Source organism: Cervus canadensis, chromosome 2 (assembly GCF_019320065.1).
Source record: "Cervus canadensis isolate Bull #8, Minnesota chromosome 2, ASM1932006v1, whole genome shotgun sequence".
NCBI classification, from domain to species: domain Eukaryota; kingdom Metazoa; phylum Chordata; class Mammalia; order Artiodactyla; family Cervidae; genus Cervus; species Cervus canadensis.
In genome coordinates this window covers 48,686,436-48,706,306 of record NC_057387.1, presented here as the reverse complement: position 1 = coordinate 48,706,306, position 19,871 = coordinate 48,686,436, and the positions used below count along the sequence as shown (strand labels likewise).

Genomic DNA, 19,871 nt, shown 5'->3' with positions numbered 1-19,871 from the left:
TCTTCCATCCTTTCAATATCATTTCTAAATAGATTAATATTCAGTGTTTACATTTTTATCATCTGTAATGCTATTACAGGCAGGCCATGCAGTATGGTTTCTCATTCCTCCTTTTACAACTAGTAACTAGAATTAATACTTGTCTTAGTTTTCTTAGTTTCTATTCATCTTTCACTAATCCATTACCAAACTCTCCACCCTGTTAATCTCCACTCCTTCTATTTAAACACATCAGAAGTCTATCAGTCCCTTGAACACAGCTTTCCCAGAGCCTTTCTGTTCCAGTATGCACAGGATGCCTCCAGTTCTGCTGCACAGTGATCTGAGGCATTCCTTTCATCACCTCTGTAAGTACATTTGCTTCTTACTTGGGCTAGTTTACCTGGGCTCTTTAAATTTTGATACATTCTTTAAATTTTCATTTGTGGTTTTTGTATGCTACTGAAGAAATACTTGCCTATTCCAGAGTTGCGAAATTTTTTTCTCTTGTTTTCTTCTAGATAAAAGCTTTATAATTTAAGCTTTTATGTTTAGGTCTGGGATCCATTTCTGTTACTTTTTGTGCATGGTGGAAGGTTAGGGATAAGGTTGTTTCCATATAGCTATCCAGTTGATATGGCATCATTTCTTGAAAAGATTTTCCTTTTCCCCACTGAAATACCTCCGACACTGACTACAGAACTTCCCTGGTGGTACAGTGGATGAGAAACTACCTGCCAATGCAGACGACACAGGTTCAATCCCTGGTCTGGGAAGATTCCACATGCCACAGAGCAACTAAACCCAGGCACCACAACTGCTGAGCCCGAGTGCAGCAACAACTCAAGCCCGCACACCCAGAGCCTGTACTCCACAACAAGAGAAGCCCACGTACCTAGAGCCAGTACTCTGCAACTAGTTGCTCCAGTGAGAAGCCCGCAACCACAAAGAGTAGCCCCTGCTCCCAGCAACTAAAGAAAGCCCATGTGCAGGAACGAAGTCCTAGCGCAGCCATAAATAAATAAATAATCTTTTTAAAAAAAGAAAAGAAAGGAAAAAAGAACCATCTTTTTTAAAAAATCAATTTACAGTACATGTTTGGATCTGTAACAAATCTCTTATTATCTTCTGTTGACCCATATATCTATCTTTATGCCAATACCAAGAATGTCTTGATAACTGTAACTTTATAGTAAGTCTTCAAATTAAGTAGTGTAAGACTTCCTTCTTTGTTCTTTTCAAAATTGTTTTGGCCATTCTAGCTCTTTTGCATTACACTGTAAATTTTAGAATCAGCTTGATTATGATTACATTGAATTTACAAGCCAGTTTGGAGAAACAGATGTCTCAGAAATATTGTCTTCCAATTCATGAAGATGCCATACCTCTCCATTTATTTAGGTCTCCTTTACTTTATCTTAGCAGTGTTTTGTAGTTTTTAGTATACAAGTCTCAACTTAAATCTTGGAAAATATGTCCCTGAATATTTCATGTGTTTTTTTGAAATAATAAACTTTAGTTTTTAAAGCAGTTTTAGATCCATGGCAAAATGCAAGTACAGCAGGTTCCCATATACCCCACCCCCACATGCACACAACCACCCCCACCAGAGTATTCACCCCTACCTGAGTATTTTTTATGTTACTGTCATGTTAGTCACTCACCTGTGTCTGACTCTTTGTGACCCCACAGACTGTAGCTTGGCAGGCTTCTCTGTACATGCGATTTCCCATGCAAGAATCCAGGAGTGGGTTGCCATTCCCTTCTCCAGGGGATCTTCCCAACCCAGGTCTCTCACAAGTGGATTCTTTACCACCTGAGCCACCAGGGAAGCCCTATGTTATGATAAGTGGTATTTAAAATTTTTCATCTCCAATTATTCATTGCTGGTATAAAGAAAAATAATTTTATATATTGACCTTGTATCCTGTGAACTTTACATTAGTTCTAGCAGCTTTTCTGGAAGAAGGCAATGGCAACCCACTCCAGTGTTCTTGCCTGGAGAATCCCAGGGATGGGGGAGCCTGGTGGGCTGCCGTCTATGGGGTCGCACAGAGTCTGGACATGACTGAAGCAACTTAGCAGCAGCAGCAGCTTTTCTATAGAATCAGAATTTTCTACATAGTTAACCATGTCATCTGCAAATAATATTATTTCATTTCTTCTTTGCCAATCTCTATGTCTTACCTTATCACCCTGGATAGGATCTTCACAACAATATTAAAAAATAAGTGGTGAAAAAAAGAGCAGTGGTGGACTTCCCAGGCAGTACAGTAGATAAGAATTCGCCCGCCAATGCAAGGGACACAGGTTCAATCCCTGGTCTGGGAAGATTTCATATGCCATGGAGCAACTAAGCCCGAGAACCACAACTACTGAGCCTGCATGCTGCAACTACTGAAGCCGGTATCCTGGGGCCTGCGCTTTACAGCAAGAGAAGCCACCACAATGAGAAGCCCGTACACCACAATAAAGAGTGGCCCTTGCTCGCCACAACTAGCGAAAGCCCATGTGTAGCAATGAAGACCCAGCTCAACCAAAAACAAATAACTAAACTATTAAAAAAGGAAGAACAGTGGTGAAAGCATTCATCCTTAGATCTTGGAAAACAGTCTTTCACCATTAAGAATAAAATGTAGGTTTTCATGGAAAACCTTTATCAAGTTGAAGAAGTTCCTTATATTCAGTTTACTATAAGATTTTCATAATGGGTGTTGAATTTTGATAAAAGGCTTTCATGCATATCTATAAAGATATTTTTTCTTTATTTCTGCTAATGTAAGTTATACTTATTGATACTTAAATGTTAAATTAACCTTGCATCCCTCAGATAAGTCCTGAATCATGACATATTTACCTTTTATTAATAGTATATTGCTGTTTCATAGTTTGTTAAGGATTTTTGCCTCTTCCTAAGAGACATTGTTTTATAATTTTTTTCTTATAATGTCTTTGTCTGGTTTAATATCAGTCTCATAAAATGAACTGGAAAGTATACTATCCAATTCTATTTTCTGAAAGTTCTTCAGGGCTAAAGTATTGGTATTATCTCTTAAATTTTTGGCAGAATTCACCAATAATACCATCTGGGCCTAGGAGTTTTCTTTGTGAAAACATTTCTTAATATGAATTTAATCACTTTCATTGATATATGGATATTCAGAAATGTTTCTTCTTGAGTCAGTACTGGAAAACTGTCTTCCAAGGAATTTTTCCATTTCATCTAAGCTGTCAAACATATTTGCACAGTTATTCATAATATCTTTTTATTATCCCCTTAATTAACACAGGGTTTTAATATTGTTTTCTATTTTTCTGAAAGATACTGAAAATTTGTCTTTTTTATTGATCATTCTATGTAATGTTGCAACTTTATTGATTTAAAAAACCTAAATTTTTTATTTCATTAATTTTTTCTTTTCTGTTTTCTTTTATTATTTCCATCCTTCCACTTCCTTTGGACTCAAATTGCTTCTCTTCTCCTAATTTCTTAAGGTGAAAGCCTCAGTCATTGATTGGAGAACTTTCTTCTTTTCTAAGCTATACATATCTACTAAGCTGTATTCCATGAATTCTGAAAAGTTTCTTCATCTTTATTCAAAATATTTTAAAGTTTCTTTTGTTATTTCTAATTTGATCCTTACCTTATTTAAAGATGTGCTATTTTTACCAAATATCTTTGTTAATAGTTTTAAATTCCATTCTTATTAGAAAACATACTCTGTATGATTTTAATGTTTTACATTTATTGAGACTTGTTTTATAATTCATAACATGGCCTAATGCTGTTGTTGAGTAGAGTGTTCTGTAAATGTCAGTTGAGTCATGTTGGTTGATAGTATTATTAATATCATCCAAATCCCTACTGATATTGTCAGTTTATCCCATTATTTACTAAAGGAAGAATGTTGAAACCTCTAACAGTGGGTTTGTTAATTTGTGTGTGTGTGTGTGGTTTTTGCCATACATTGACATGAATCAGCCATGGATTTACATGTGTTCCCCTTCCCGATCCCTGCTCCCGCCTCCCTCTCCATCCCATCCCTCTGGGTCTTCCCAGTGCACCAGCCCTGTTAATTTCTTTATCAGTTTTTGTTGCATGTATTTTGAAGCTTTGTTATTGGATGTACACACATTTAGAATTGTTATGTCCTCCCGATGGACTGTACTCTCAACTACTGTGAAATGACCTTCTTTATCCCATATGAAATTTCTTGTTCTAAGATACCCTTTGCTATTAATATAGTCATGCTAGCTTTTTTCTGGTTGGTATTTGCGTAGTATAACTTCCATCCTTTTACTTTTAATCTACCTGTGTATTTAAGGTAGATTCCCCCTAGACAGAGAATAGTCGGGTTTTGTTTTTTTATCCTAACTGGATAAAAGTCTATCTCTGCCTTATAATTGGGGTGTTTAGACGCTTTATATTTGATAACAATAATATGGTTTGGTTTAAGTCTATCATTTTCATATTAGTTTTTTATTTTGTCCTGTTTTCCCTTTTTACCTAATTTTATATTAAGTATTTTTAGCACTCCAATTTATCTCCAGTACTGATTTATCAGCTATAGTTCTCTGTTTTTCCTTTTTGGTTTGGAGTTTTGTTTTTGCTTTTTTTTTTTTTTAGTGAGTGCTCTAGGGTTTAAAAATGCATATTTTATCTATCACATTGCACCTTCAAATAATATCACTTGAAATATAATATAAAAACCTAATAATAAACTTTATAACTATCATCTCATTCCTTCCATCTGTGCTACTATTGTCATACATGTCACTTTTATATATGATCTAAACCCTGGCATGCATATAATTTTTGCTTTAAATAGTCAATTGTATTTTAAATAAAAATTTTAATGAGAAGGAAGATAGTCTTTTATATTTACTCACATTTATGCCATTTCAAGTACTCTTCATTCCTTTGTGTAGATCCGCATTTCCACCTGATTTTTTTCTCTCTGCCTGAATAATTTAATATTTCTCACAGAGCAGTATATTTATAAATTCTTTCAACTTTGTTGGAAAAAAAACTATTGTTTTGCCTTCACTTTTGTTTTTATTGTTGTTGGTTTTGGGTTTTTATTGGCCACACCATGTGGTTTGTAGGATCTTAGTTGCCCAACCAAGAATTGAACTTGGGCCCTGGCACCAAAAACAATGAGTCATAACCACTGGACCACCAGGGAATTCCCTTGCCTGCACTTTTGAAGAATGCTTTCACTTATTTCCAAGCTATCATTTTCTTCTAGCAAATTAAAGATGCCATTCTATTGTCTCTGGCTTGCATAGCTTTAGACAATAAGTCTACAGTGATCCTTTAGTTTTCTGTACATACCGTCTTTTCTTCCCTCTAGCTGCTTTTAAATTTCTCTCTTTATCATTGGTTTTCAGCAACTTGATTATGATGGGATTTGGTGTGAGTTTCAGGGTTTGCAGGTTTATCCTGCTTGGGGTTCACCAAGCTTCTTAGATCACTGTCTTAGCATTTTTATCAAATTTAGAAAGGTTTTCACCATTGTTTCTTAGTAGTATTTCTTGGTATTCAGAAAAGATTTAACATTTCTGGAGCTCTTTTTCTGCATAACTGTCTCTTGCATGGAATTCTTCCTCACAACTTTTAGCTGCTTCAACCTCCCTGACGTCCAGTCTCTCCCCTCCAGTCAATGAGAACATTGTGCTTTACTTGCGAATCCCCAGACCCTGCTCCATGATCCAGAATGTACCTCTAGGTAAAAGCTTAGGTGATGACGGAGCTCACTTCATTTGTCTCTCTTCCCTCAGGGATCACAATCCTGTACTACTTCTAGTCCAACATCAGAAAACAGGTGTTTCATACATTTTGTACAGTTTCTGATTGTTTACAGTGGCAGGGTAAATGTGATCCCTATTACTCCATGACAGATTAAAGCAGAAGTACACTTATCCTTTTTTAAAAATCCATTTACTAACAATTTTGAGGAAGTAGTGGAAAGTAAACATGAGTTCAATCTACCACAGTTAGCTGGAAATTCACTTCAATTTTTAAAATTATAAACAAGACATAATAGTTTTTAAATTAATAATTATCCCAAAACAGTGAGAAGGATAAAAACTGTTTTTAACTTTTCACTGGATAGTCAAAGTGTCTATACAGTCTAAATGAGTCATAAGTCATTTTCTTTACTAACTTTTGAAGGATCTCCTGATAAAAAGAATTGTGCCCAAAGCTTATTCTGCTTTCTCTCCAAACATAACACTTAACCATTACTTAAGCTTAAGCTAGTTATTCAAGTGTCTTCATGGCAATATAACTTGTATGATTTTGCTCTAAGAAGTACAATTTTGAACAATATTTTTGTAGTTCTGGTCTCCTCTCTACCTTTACTGACAAAATTAATCAGTTTCCTACACTTATTCTGGAAAATATAATTTGATTTAACAGAAAGGTAGCCATACTTTGTTTTAAAATTGTGGGGAGTTCCCTGGTACCTAGTTGTTAAGATTCTGGACTTTCACTGCCATTGCCCAGGATCAGTCCCTGGGTGGGTAACTGAGATGCCACAAGCCAAGTGAACTGCCAAAAAAAGAGAAAAAAAAGTGTCAAAGTTTTATGGCTTTGTGCCACCATAGGACAGAGTATCACAAGAAACAATACCCTTAGGGATCATTACAATAAAATCCAATAAAGTCCACTTTTCAAACATTCAGCACTATATTTCTTATTTGAACTTCTCATTTTCAGCTATGATGCCAAGTCAACAGTCCTATAAATTATTTTGTCCCCTAGCTCATAAAAGATTCATGGTGTATATTCAAACTGTAGCCCTATTCAACATTTACACTTACAGAGTTATTTTGTATTGCACTATTTCATCATTAATTTTACTCTTCAATGAACTACTTTTGAATCATGACAAATTTAATGCAACACAATAGTAACAGTAAAAATACAGGTTTTTACAATTAAGAATTTTAACACTATCCTGACACAAAACACATTATCCCAAATAATCTATAGCTGATAACTGAAATTATCAACCAATGCGGTCCCTGCAGTGAATAAAAAGAAACAATTATTAAGAAGGTAACATGGCAACCCACTCCAGTACTCTTGCCTGGAGAATCCCTTGGACAGAGGAGCCTGGCCGGCTACAGTCCATGGGGTCACAGAGTCAAACACCACGGAGCAACTGACACACACACAAAATTGAGGAGATACTTGATGACGCAAGCGTACATTGTATCTACTCTCCCACCTCCTGCAGGAAGCAGGATGGGGCAGGCACCACCCGGGAGGCAGGATGGCTAACCCCCACCCCTCCATCCCTTCTGGACGTCTTGGGGCCTCAGTACCTACAACAGCTGGCCTTGGGCAAATACAAGACTAAGTTGTTTACTGGCAAAAAAAAAAAAAAAAAAAAAGAAGAAGAAGAAGGTAACAGAACTTCCTGCTCACTTCACATTCTAAATAAGGTTATGCTCAAAATCCTTCAAGCTAGGCTTCAACAACAGTACATGAACCAAGAACTTCCAGATGTTCAAGCTGGGTTTAGAAAAGGCAGAGGAACCAGAGATCAAATTGCCAATATTTATTGGATCATGGAGAAAGCATGGGAGTTCCCGAAAAACATCTACTTCTGCTTCATTGACTATGCTAAAGCTTTTGACTTGTGTAGATCACAACAAACTGTGGAAAATTCAAGAGATGGGAATACTCGACCACCTTACCTGTCTCCTGAGAAACTTGTATGTGGGTCAAAGAAGCAACAGTTAGAACTGGATATGGCAAAACTGACTGGTACAAAATTTGGAAAGAAGTACAACAAGGCTGTATGTTGTCACCCTGCTTAACTTCTATGCAGTGTACGTCATGCCAAGTGCTGGTCTGGATGAATCACAAGCTGGAATCAAGATTTCTGGGAGAAATATCAATAACCTCAGATATGCAGATTACCTCTCTAATGGCAGAAAGCAAGGAGGAACTAAAGAGCCTCCTGATGACAGTGAAAGAGGAAAGTGAAAAGGCTGGTTTAAAGTCAACATTCAAAAGACTAGACCTTAAAAAACTAAATATAAAGATCAGTTCCCATCACTTCACAGCAAATAGAAGGGGAAAAAGTGGAAGCCATGATAGATTTTATTCTCTTGGGCTCCCCAATCACTGCAGCCAGTGACTGCAGCCATGAATTAAAGATGCCTGCTTCTTGGAAGGAAAGCTATGACAAATCTAGACAGCACATTAAAAGAAGAGACATCACTTTGCTGATAAAGGTCTGTATAGTCAAAGCTATGGATTTTCCAGTAGTCAAGTACAGATGTGAAAATTGGACCAAAAACAAGGTGAAGCACTGAAGAATTGATGCTCTTGAATTGTGATACTGGAGAAGACGCCTGAGAGTCCCTTCGACAGTAAGGAGATCAAACCAGTCAATCCTAAAGGAAATCAACCCTGAATATTCATTGGAAGGACTGACGCTGAAGCTCCAATACTTTGGCCACCTGAGGCAAACAGCCAACTCATTGGAAAAAACTCTGTTGCTGGGACAGATTGAGGGTAGAAGTGGGTGGCAGAGGATGAGATGGTTAGATAGTATCACTGACCCAACGGACATGAATTTGAGCAAACTCAGGGAGACAGTGGAGAACAGAGGAGCCTGGCATGCTGCAGTTCATGGAGTAACAAAATATTGGACATGACTTAGTGACTGAACAAGAGCAACAAATAAAAATTCTATGGAAATTTTAACTAATCTTACATTTTAAATTAGTTAAGTGTATGTGAACAGAATTGGCCCATCAGTTTTTCCTCAAACCATCAAATCACTTGCAAACTCCTTGACAGAGCACCAGAGTTTGTGGACTACCTTTGAGAAACTCTGTTTTAAAAATAGGCATTCATATCTCTAATCAGAAGTACTTACTGATTATCAGTGCTTCACACAAAGAAGATATTTAATACCCATATAATAAATTTTTAAACAATATTTTTTAGTTTTGTACATGTTAAGCTATTCTAGACTCTGAGGTTACAGTGGTGAAAAAGATGGGTATTGTCTTTCTCTCTACTGGAAAGAAGCAGACAATATAAAGAAAACAGGTAGTTCATAAAATGTTAATGACATAAAAGAAATAGTGTAATGAGATAAAGTGTGACTTGAGGAGAGCAGGAACTAATTTAGATAGAGTGTTCCGGGAAGATCACACTAAGAAGGCCACAGCTGAAAACAATGCTGAAATGAGAAGGAAGCAGGCACTGAGGAACTGAAAACATACGAGGCAGAAGACCCAGACAGAGAAAAGAACCTGAGGCAGTGGCAGTGGTTTGGCCTTTTGGGGGGAACAGAGAGAAGGTTGAGGGGCGTAAAGCAGAATGAGCAAGAGAAATGAGAGGTTGAGAAGAGGCTGGGAAAACACTCAAGTGCCAGATTAGCAGAGCCTCCTGGGCTGTGGTGAGTTTGGGAAGCTACTAGAAGACTGCAAACAAAAGAATGACAGGGGCTAACAAAGTTTGCTGGATGCTCCACAGAGTATGAAAAAGTTGGAGAGATGCAGAGCAAAAGAAAACTCTTGAGAGTTCCTTGGAATGAAAGGGAATCAAACCAATTAATCCTAAAGGAAATCAACCCTGACTATTCATTGGAAGGACTGATGCTAAAGCTGAAGCTCCAATATTTTGGCCACCTGATGTGAAGACTGACTTATTGGAAAAGACCCTGATGCTAGGGAAGATTGAGGGCAGGAGGAGAAGGGGACAACAGAGGATGAAATGGTTGGATGGCATCATCGATTCAATGAACAAGAGTTTGAGCAAACTCCAGGAGATAGTAAAGAACAGGGAAGCCTGGCATGCTGCAGTCCACGGGGTTGCAAGGAGTCGGACAATTGAGTGACTGAACAACAACAAAGAGCAAGAGCAAGGAGACCAGTTACAAGGATATTTAATAATTCAAGCAAGAGGTGACTAGGGTGGAAGCAGTAGAGATGGACAGAACTAAATGAATTTAGGAAGTACTTTTTGTGTATAGAATGGGTAAGACTTGCCAATGCATTGAATGAAGTAATGAATGACATAATTAATGAATAATCACTAAAATAGGAGATCCACAAGGAGAAAGGTCAGCATGCACTGTAGAAGTTAAGGAAAGCTTTCTGGAGGAGGCAGATGAGAGCCGGCCTTGAGAGATGATCTAGCTATGGCTAAGAAGTAAAGACGTAGGGATCCAAACTGCAGACAAACCAATGAAGTAGGACTGAGTTTCTATGTGTTTGGAGACTCATGAGTTGCCAGTTTTGTGGAGGCGTTGACTGTCGAGGAACAAGCAAGATAGAGTGTACAATGGGATGGGAAGGAGTTGAATCATGGAGTATTTGGAAAGCCCAGAAGGACGAACTCTTATGTCTACACCTGACACAATCCCCAGGACAGCTGTACCTTAGGCTTCCTACCAAGCAGACTGCCAATGAGCCCTTTATCAAGTTCCATGCCTGGACCCAGGCACCCTTCTCACCGCCTCCCGGGAAAGGCCCAGAGCCCTCACTGGTGACATCAGGGTGACCTGTGAGTCAGCGGGCTGGGAGCTGGAACAGGTCCTGTTCCAGGAACCTGTCCCTGGCAGGTATGGCACACCTAACACTCTATAAATGCCTCAGATAACAGGTAAGTTATCCCATATATTCTAAGCTAGAGGGGACACAAAAACAACTCACTGCCTAAATAGCTCTCGTGGAGGTCTGCTCACTCCCTCCAAGGAAACCACAACTGCCTTTTACTCAATTGTGTACAGAGTACAGCATAAGGCGCCGGGCACATTTCCCACATTAGCTCATTTAATAGTCACAACGTCCACCCTCTAGTGAGCTCGTATCTGTATTTTACTGATGAGGAAACTGAAGGGCAGACAACTTAAGGTCACACTGTTAGCAAGACTCAGAGCCAGGACTCCTACCCAGAGCTGACTGACCCCAAAGCCCTCATCCTTTCAGATCACGGTCCTAAAGCAATTTCATGGGCCAAAGCAACTGGAGTGTCAAACCTACCACTCTGGAGGGCAATTCAGCAGCTCTTTAGCTCGCCTTCCCACCTTAGCAGGAAGCCGTTTATCAGATTAACAACCCACCTGCTCCCACAGCAAAGAGCAGGGTCCTGAGGAAACAGAACTCGGATTGGCTGGAACTTCTGTAATGACAAAAGATACAAGGATACTTCAGGCCTCGGAGCAGGGAAGCAACTTTGAGCTTTTCCCCTCCCCAGGGGGAGACTGGGATGTGTCCTGTGACTTAAGTGTCAGCATTAAGTAATAAAAAGAAAACAGGATTTGGAGCCAGAGAGATGTGAGTTTGAGTTACAACACATCTGTGACCTTGGACAAACAACTTAGCCTCTCCATGTCTCAGTTGCTTCAGCTGAAGAATGGTTTAATGCCACCTCCCTCATGGGACTGTCTTGGGCATTAAATGAGATGGCATATTTAAGATCCTTTCTCCACAACTCAAGCAAGAGCTGCTCTTTTCTCTCTCTCTCAACTGGGTAGGGCAGCCATTAATGGTCCCAGTTGTCATATGAACAAACTGAGACTCCAAAGATTGAGAAGCCTACTTAGAAGTAGAGGTCATCTCCTAACTCACAAAATGAGGCTCTTTCCACTGCTTCTTTTTTTTTTCTCTTCTGGTTCCTCAAAAGCAGAAACAGCAAGCCCCCTAAAACTTGTAGTTTTGCCTTGAGTATATAGCTGTCTGGAGCCTCCTCTTATTCTTGCTCCCCTTTCCTGAATTCTTATCTCACCAGTCTCTTTGCACACAAATCAGACTGATCATCATAAAGCAATAGAGAGGTTCACGGGCAGAATAGGAGGTAAACACAATTCTCTCCACAAGCAAGACAAACCCTCTCTGTTGGTGCAAAATCATGACTCACTCAAGACCTTTTATGAGGGCCAGATGCTGAGCACGTCTAAATTGCTACAAATTGCTTCTATGGTGTGTGTTGGTGGAGGGGAGGGGACCAACCAACATCTATATATATTTATACATCTACCAGGAAACGTGTTTATATTGTTTTCCAATCAGGATTTACCACAAGCCAGGAGTTCCACACCTAATGAACAGGCAAAACCCAGCCCATTGTCAACAGAGAAAAATCTATCTCAAACACAAAAGATTTTAAATCAAAATGGATGTTAGATGAGCAGGATTCCCAGTATTGCTGGGCAGCCAGGGCTGTCTCCAGCAGCTGACAGGGTGAGTGATAGCTGTTTCTGAGCTCAGACTTCATCCTGGAATCCTTAGAATCTTGATTTGGATAAGTCTTTTTAATCTTTAGAATTTTCCTCTTGAATAAAAATATTCCCCAACATTTCTTGGAGGCAGACGACCACATATAACTTAGTTACAGCCAACAGGATAAGCAGAATTGTTTGGCAGCTTCTGGGAAATTTCTTTAAGATACACCCTAGATGTGCCCTTTGTCTCTCCCTCCCCATCCCTCATCCTCCTGCTTGGAACATGGATGAGATGCCTTGAGTTCATCTAGGACCATAATGATGAGGGCCACATCTGAAGGACAGCAGAATGTAAAGCTAGAAGCAGTCTGAATTCCTGAGTACTATAGAGCCTGAACTGCCTACAATAGACTTTTTTTTTATATAAGACAGAAATAAATGTTATTCTGTTTAATCCACTGTTTTTCAGGTCTCTGCTACTCAGCACTGCTCACAGTAGAACTAAACATAACACAGTGCGCTAAATACACAATCAGTTCTTCTTCTTGTCCTTGGTCTGCTTTCTTTCCTGACACCCTGAGGCTCCAGGCCAAGCTAGCCCTGTGCTTCATAGCCCCCAACACGTTTAATCCCCACATCTTCCCCAATCTCACTAAGTAATCTTACATTCTTTGGTAGTGGGATGGGTATAAAATAAACATTAAAATTTATTAATGTAATAATTTTAACAATAAAATAATTTTATTATATTGGAAAACAGTAGAAAAGGAAATAAGGAAAACATTACATTAAACAATCAAAATAATGCCAGTGTGTCCACATCTGCCCCTTTGCCCAGCCCTCCCTATTTCTGTATTTAACGTTTCTGAGGCCCAATAAAATAGTACATGTTGTCTGCAAAAAAAAAAAAAAAAAATATATATATATATATATAAAACACAGAGATCTATATAGTAAGAAAGATACAGGACTTAAATGAAGTAAATGTATTCAGTTCAGTTCAGTTCAGTCGCTCAGTCATGTCTGACTCTTTGTGACCCCATGAATCGCAGCACGCCAGGCCTCCCTGTCCATCACCAACTCCCGGAGTTTACTCAAATTCATGCCCATCGAGTCGGTGATGCCATCCAGCCATCTCATCCTCTGTTAGAATATATAAAACAAGATCTAGACAATGGAAAATTATACTGTGTTCTTGGAGCAGAAGACCTACTAGTTTAAAAGGCCAGTTTCCTCAAATTATTAATATATATGTCAAATTAGTTCCAATCAGAATACAAACAACATATTCAATGGAATTTTATAAAATCATCTTCAAATTTATGTGAAGAATGACTGAAAATAGCCAAGAAAACTGTAAAAAAGAAGAACAGTTAAAGAGTCTTGCCTTACCAGAACATATTATAGAGTCAAACAGAAATAGAAAAACAGTTGTTAAAAAAAAAAAAGAAAAGAAAATCCACAATCAATAGCAATATTTATGAAAAGTTAACATTGTAATTCCCTGGTACTCCAGTGGTTAGGACTCTGTGCTTTCATTGCTGAGGGCCACGAATCAATTCTTGGTCAGGGAACTAAGATCCCACAGGCTATGTGGCAAGGCCAAAAAAATAAAAAGTTAACACATGATAATATATGGAAATTCAGTTTGGTAGGAAGAGAATGGACTATTTAATAAATGATGCTAGTACAAGTGGTTTTCCATATGGGAGAAAGTAAAAAGGGACTCTAATCTTATACATTATTAAAAAGAAAAAATTCCACACAGATTTAAAAAATACAGAAGTCAAGAGCAGTTAAAGAGTGAAAAAAATACATTGCAAGAAAACTTTGGAGACTACATTAAAAACTGAAGATGGGGGGACATTTCTAACAAAGACTGGAAACCTGGAGACTCTAAAAAAGATGAAAGATTATTTTACCTGTATAAATGTTTACAACTTTCATGCCATAAACAAAAGCCATAGAGAAATAAGATATCTGGGAAATATTTGTAAGACAGATTTAAAAGTTAATTTGGATTTTTTTAAGAAAATATGATGCAAAATTATGATACATTAAAATGACTCCAAGATCATTTGTATATATGTGTTTGTATGAATGTCTGCAAAGATTATACTGGGGCTCCAAGAAGTCCTCTATGAATAGCACCCCTTTTTCTTGCTCAAGGTTCTGAAAAAGTTAAAAGTAAACAAATAGTATATATGGGGACCAAAATGTCCTATTTTTAATAATAGAGGTAGAGTCCCCTTTACTGTATTCCACCCAGACCCTTAAGCCCCTTCACTATTAAACTCTAGGTTGCTCATAGCCAGGCTGAATACCTATATATTTCCTCATTCAGTTACCTAGAAAAGATGACTCTTCTGGTAACTCTCAAAATTTCTAGTTTCTCGTTGATTCTTTGTTTCGGAGTACACTGTAACCCCATTCCTGAGTTGATCACAGTATCAGAATGAGATCTACTGATTGAATTAAATAGTCAAGGCTGTATATTGTCACCCATGCAAAGTACAACACGTGAAATTCCGGGCTGGATGAAGCACAAGCTGGAATCAAGATAGCTGGGAGAAATATCAGTAACCTCAGAAAGGCAGATGACACCGCCCTAATCACAGAAAGTGAAGAGGAACTATAGAGCCTCTTGATGAAGGTAAAAGAGTAGAGTGAAAAAGCTGGCTTCAAACTCAACATTGAAAAAACAAAGATCATAGGCTCTGGTCCCATCACTTCATGGCAAATAGATGGGGAAAAATGGAAACTGACAGACTTTTATTTCCTTGGGCTCCCCAATCATTGTGGACAGTGACTGCAGTCATGAAATTAAAAGACACTTGTTCCTTGGAAGAAAAGCTATGACCAACCTAGACAGCATATTAAAAAGCAGAGATATAACTTTGCCAACAAAGGTCCATCTAGTCAAAGCTATGATTTTTCCAGTAGTAAGATACAGATGTGAGAGTTGGACCATAAAGAAGGCTGATCGCAGAAGAATTGATGCTTTCAAACTGTGCTGCTGGATAAGACTCTTGAGAGTAGACTGCACAGAGATCAAACCAATCAATCCTAAAGGAAATCAACCCTGAATATTCATTGTAAATGTCCTTGCAATGAATTGAATGCTGCAATGAATTCCTGATGCTGAAGCTGAAGTTTCAATACTTTGGCCACCTGATGTGAAGAGTTGACTTACTGGAAAAGACCCTGATGCTGGGAAGGACTGAGGGCAGGAGGAGAAGGGGGTGGCAGAGGAAGAGATGGTTGGATAGCATCATCAACTCAATGGACGTGAGTTTGAGCAAAATCCAGTAGACAGCAAAGGACACAGAAGCTTGGCATGCTGCAGTCCATGGGGTTGCAAAGAGACAGACACAAATGAGTGACTGAACAACAAATCAAACCCATGCCTGGAGCTGGAGGCATGTCAGGTGGGATGTCAGTCATATTAACTGGGAGACTAACTATGGGGGGGCAGTGGATTTCCCAAACAAGAAGTCCAAGAACGTCCTGTAAGAGATGAGGGGAAATAAAGCTCCCTACCCAGCAGCAGTGTGAACTCCCCAGCCTTGGACAGCCAGGTGACAGGCAAGTTGAGACCTGAAGAATGAAAAGGAGTTAGCATCGGAAAGGAGGGGTCGAAGGCATTCAAGGCAGAGCAAACAGCATGTATTAAGCATGCAGAAACTGCTAGTATTTCCATATGTCTGGAGCACAGAGTGAGATGGGCATTGACAAGAGATGATGTTGAACTGGTGTGGGCAGAGAGCAGACAGGACTGTGAGCTTCGTGATGATTGTTGTTTTTCAGTCGCTAAGTCATGTCCAATTCCTTGGGACCTCATGAACTGCAGCACGCCAGGGTCCTCTGCCCTCCACTATCTCCTGGAATTTGCTCAAATTCATGTCTATTGAGTCAGTGAAGCTATCTAACCATCTCTTCCTCTGCCGCTGCTTTCTCCTGCCTTCAATCTTTCCCAGCATCAGGGTCTTTTCCAGTGAGTCGCCTCTTCACATCAGGTGGCCCAAGTATTGGTGATGAGGACAAAATTTATATTTCTAGGCAGTTTACCACTGGCTTGAGATACACAGATGTGGGATTGGGTTCAATCTCAATTCTCTCTCAATGGTTATGGGCAACTTCTCTGAGCTTCAGGGTTTTTTTTTCCTTTTTTTAAACTATCTAATCCATAAAATGCAACTACTACCAGCTCTCTCACAGAGTTACTGGAGGATTAAATGACAGTGTATGTGTGGCCTCTGACACATACATGGTCTGGATAAAACACAGCTGTTATTACTGCTATCAGTGCCTCTCTCAGGCCGAGCATTCCTGCCCTCAAAGACCAAACAACAGGTAGGATCAGTAAACACTGTAGACTGACGCATGAGCATCCGCTGTGAATCCGCTCTGCCCCTGAACACAGCTCCTTACTCCAGCAGCCCCTTAGCACCCTTGACCCTGTTCCCTGGTACCCTCCTAAATCTCAAGGTATTTCTAAAACTCAGCTGTCAAAGGGCTGGGGCCCCAGACTCCTGAGCCTCCAGAGGTGACTCTGCCCCATAGATGTGCTCTGACTGGCAGTGAAATGACAAAGCAACCAGGGCTAATCTGGACTGGGGAGGAGCCAAGAGGGAACTAAGGAGAGTCACAGCTGCCTGAGGGAGATCTGAGGAAAGCTGGGCTGGGTGAAACTTCTCAGAGCCTTTGCTGGCCTTTTCTGGAAGATTAACTCTCTGCAGCAGGAACTGGAGTTTTAGCACCCCTTTCAAAGCCTATGCAAGTGAAAAGGCTTACCATGTCTGAAAGTTTGGACTTTAGGTCTGTACCTCATATCTCCCCAGAGGCTGAAGGCCTTTCAGTGTCTCTATTCAGAGGTTGCTAGACACAGACTTTTTCCAGGCACTCCTGAAAGGTATAGGGTAGTGGCAGATGTTGACTTTACTGTATTTACTTGATCACCAATATGCACTCTGTAAAAGCTTCAACTTTGAAGTCACACAAAACTGGGTCTGAAACTCAGCTATGCTCCTCACTCACTGTAAAACTTTGGGAAAAGTACTCTACCCCCTGATCCTCAATTTTCTCATCTGTAAAATGGGAACAGTATTGTTAAGAAGATTAAATAACATATGAGAGGTGCTAGATATGATCCTTCATAAATAGCAGTTCTTTTCCTTCCTTTGATGCTACCAAGCTCCTTTTCCCACTCTTGGATCCTTTCTCTTACTCTTTAGCCCCTATCTTGTTTCCTATTCTTGCTGTGAACTGACCATCAGAAAGCTTCACAGTCCACTGGGAACAATTCCCTCTCCAACCCAAGGCACTTGCACTCAGGCAATAATAAAAGCCACAATCACTCCATCATGTAAATTAAGTACTATGCCAGATCTTATGCCAGTACTTATGCCAAGTACTATCCCTCTTATGCCACGAGGGATACTGTGAAGAATAATGCACAATCTCTTCCTTAAGAATCTCTTCCCCAGTGGGAGAAAGCAGCAGAAAAGAGCTCACAATAATACAGTGAGAGTGATAAAGGGGAAGCTACCCAGAGAGTCAGGGGGCATTTAAGGAGATGATACATGCAGTAACTCGCCAAGGATGAGCAGGTATTCGCTGGAAGAAAGACACTGAGGGAAGAGCAAAGGAAAGACATGAGCAAAATCAAGGAGGGGACCTAGATCTTGGCTTGTGCAAAGAAATGGGCAGTTCTGGATTCCTGGACAATAAAGTAGCATATAGCAGATGCCCAGTTAATATATGTTTTGGAAAAGCACAGAAAAGAGTGTGATAGGAAATACACCAAACTGTTCACCTGCATTGAGGCTGGAGATATGGAGGCAGTCTTTCAGTTGTTACTTTATATTCTACTATATTATTTTGTTACAAGTACATATCAATTTTATAATTTAAAAATACACTTTTTAATGCAGAAAAAAGTTAATTTGGACTACAGTGCACAGAACAAGTTGGAGTGGGGTAAGTCCGAAGCAGGGAGACCAGTTGCAAGGCTATTGCAGGGGACAATGTGCTAAACCACAGAAGTAGCTGTGGGGATGGGGAAAAAGAGAAGTCAGGAGTACCAACACTGTAGAGCTGTGTGGGTGGTGGTACCTGTACCGAAAAAGGGACCATGAGTGAAAATCAACCTCAGTAAGGAGGGCAGGAGAGGTAGAGAGACAAGGAGAGCAATTTTGTCCTTGTGGACACCAAGGTACCATACCCATCAGATATCCAAGTGGAGCTGCCCAGCTGGTGGCCTGAATATACAGGCCTGATGTTTAGGGAAAGACAGAAAGGAAGGAGGTACGATGGTGAGAAATAGCAGCATGTAAATCATTAAAGCCATGGGGACAGATGACATCTATCTATCCACAGCGAGGGTACAACACAGGTGAAAAAGAGAGGGTCCAGGGTGGACACCAGCCTTAAAATCAGGGAGAAAAAGAACTCATGAAGGTGTCAGAGAAGGAACAGCTAGAGGATTAAGAAGAAAATCAAGAGGTCACGATGCCTTAGAGGAAAAACAGTTTGGAAGAGGGGATGAATAATAGTGTCAAACAGTTCTGAGAGGTCAAGGAAGATGAAGACTCAAAAGTGACCTTGACATGCCCACCAAGATCTCTGGGTTTCCAGGGAGGTACCACTCAGAATGATCCTAGATAGGAAGGGCAGGCTATGGAGCCTCCATCCTGCTTATGGCTGTATCTGAGCTGACGTTCACCCTTTGCTTTCTAGCCCCAGTAGTGCAGGACCCAAACCTTGTCACTACATTGGCTCTAATCCTGGCCTGTTACATTCTGAGTTTTATAAAATCTCAAATGGAATGGACTGCAAACCATGAGGAGAGCACACAGAACACACCTAGGCATCCTGGGAAAGGCACCAGTCCTGGTGCATCTGTAATTCTTTCTTAGATCCTGAGCAAGCCATAGTTCCTTAATGAGCCTCCGTTTTCCCATCAGTAACTTAAGAGGATCAGAAGGGATCATCTTTAAGGTGTCCTTCCAACCCTCATATTCATTCCATGATCCAATAAGCCACATGAAGAGACAGGCTCTTGCTTTGCTTTTCCTGAGCAGAGACCATTTGAAAGTCTGACTTTCTGAAGTAAAAAGTTTGTTCAGAAATCACAGGCTGTGTGTTAATTAGCCATGGGTAAGAAAGTAGACGCCCGCCAGAATGACTCCCTTACCCTGCATCCAAGTGTAGGACCTACAGTCATGTAGATTTCAAACACAATGAAGAAAGGAGATCACACTGAATTGATGTCTGACTTCAGAGAAAGCCCTGCTCTTTAAGCCCTTCCTTTTTGTCAGTGTCCAATGAGAGAAAGCATAAGAGGGGTGACTATGCCCAGCTTCAAATCCCTACTTATGAGTTGTGTTGCCTCAGGCAAATTATCTAGCCTTTCTGTATATTGCCTTTCTCAGCTGTAAAATAAGGATAATAAGTACTTCGTAAGATTGATATGATGATTAAATGAGTTAATATTTATAAAGCATGTAGAACAGCACCTGGTACTGTGTTAAGAAACATAACACACATGATTGTTAAATAATAATAACACATACATGCATGCATGCATAAACTAATTAACTCTCTCTGTTCTGTAATCCAGCTTCACCCTCTAAACACAGTCAAGCAGTTCTAACCCACCCTGTCATACTAGCAAAATGGTTAAGAAACTCTACC

The 19,871-nt window shown here is 39.8% G+C and overlaps 1 protein-coding gene across 2 annotated transcripts in view; it reads left to right on the top strand.

The window, feature by feature from the left end:
* RPAP2 (RNA polymerase II associated protein 2) overlaps positions 1–4,947 on the top strand; it is a 108,436-nt gene extending 103,489 nt beyond the window's left edge. Inside the window, exon 12 of one of the 2 annotated variants that reach the window (XM_043460657.1) lies at positions 2,184–4,947. In XM_043460657.1, coding sequence (XP_043316592.1) covers positions 2,184–2,217 — 34 coding nt within the window. In that variant the 3' untranslated portion in view covers positions 2,218–4,947. The remainder of the gene's footprint in view (positions 1–2,183) is intronic. The other variant, XM_043460652.1, reaches the window with a different exon arrangement.
* Positions 4,948–19,871: the final 14,924 nt, after the last annotated feature.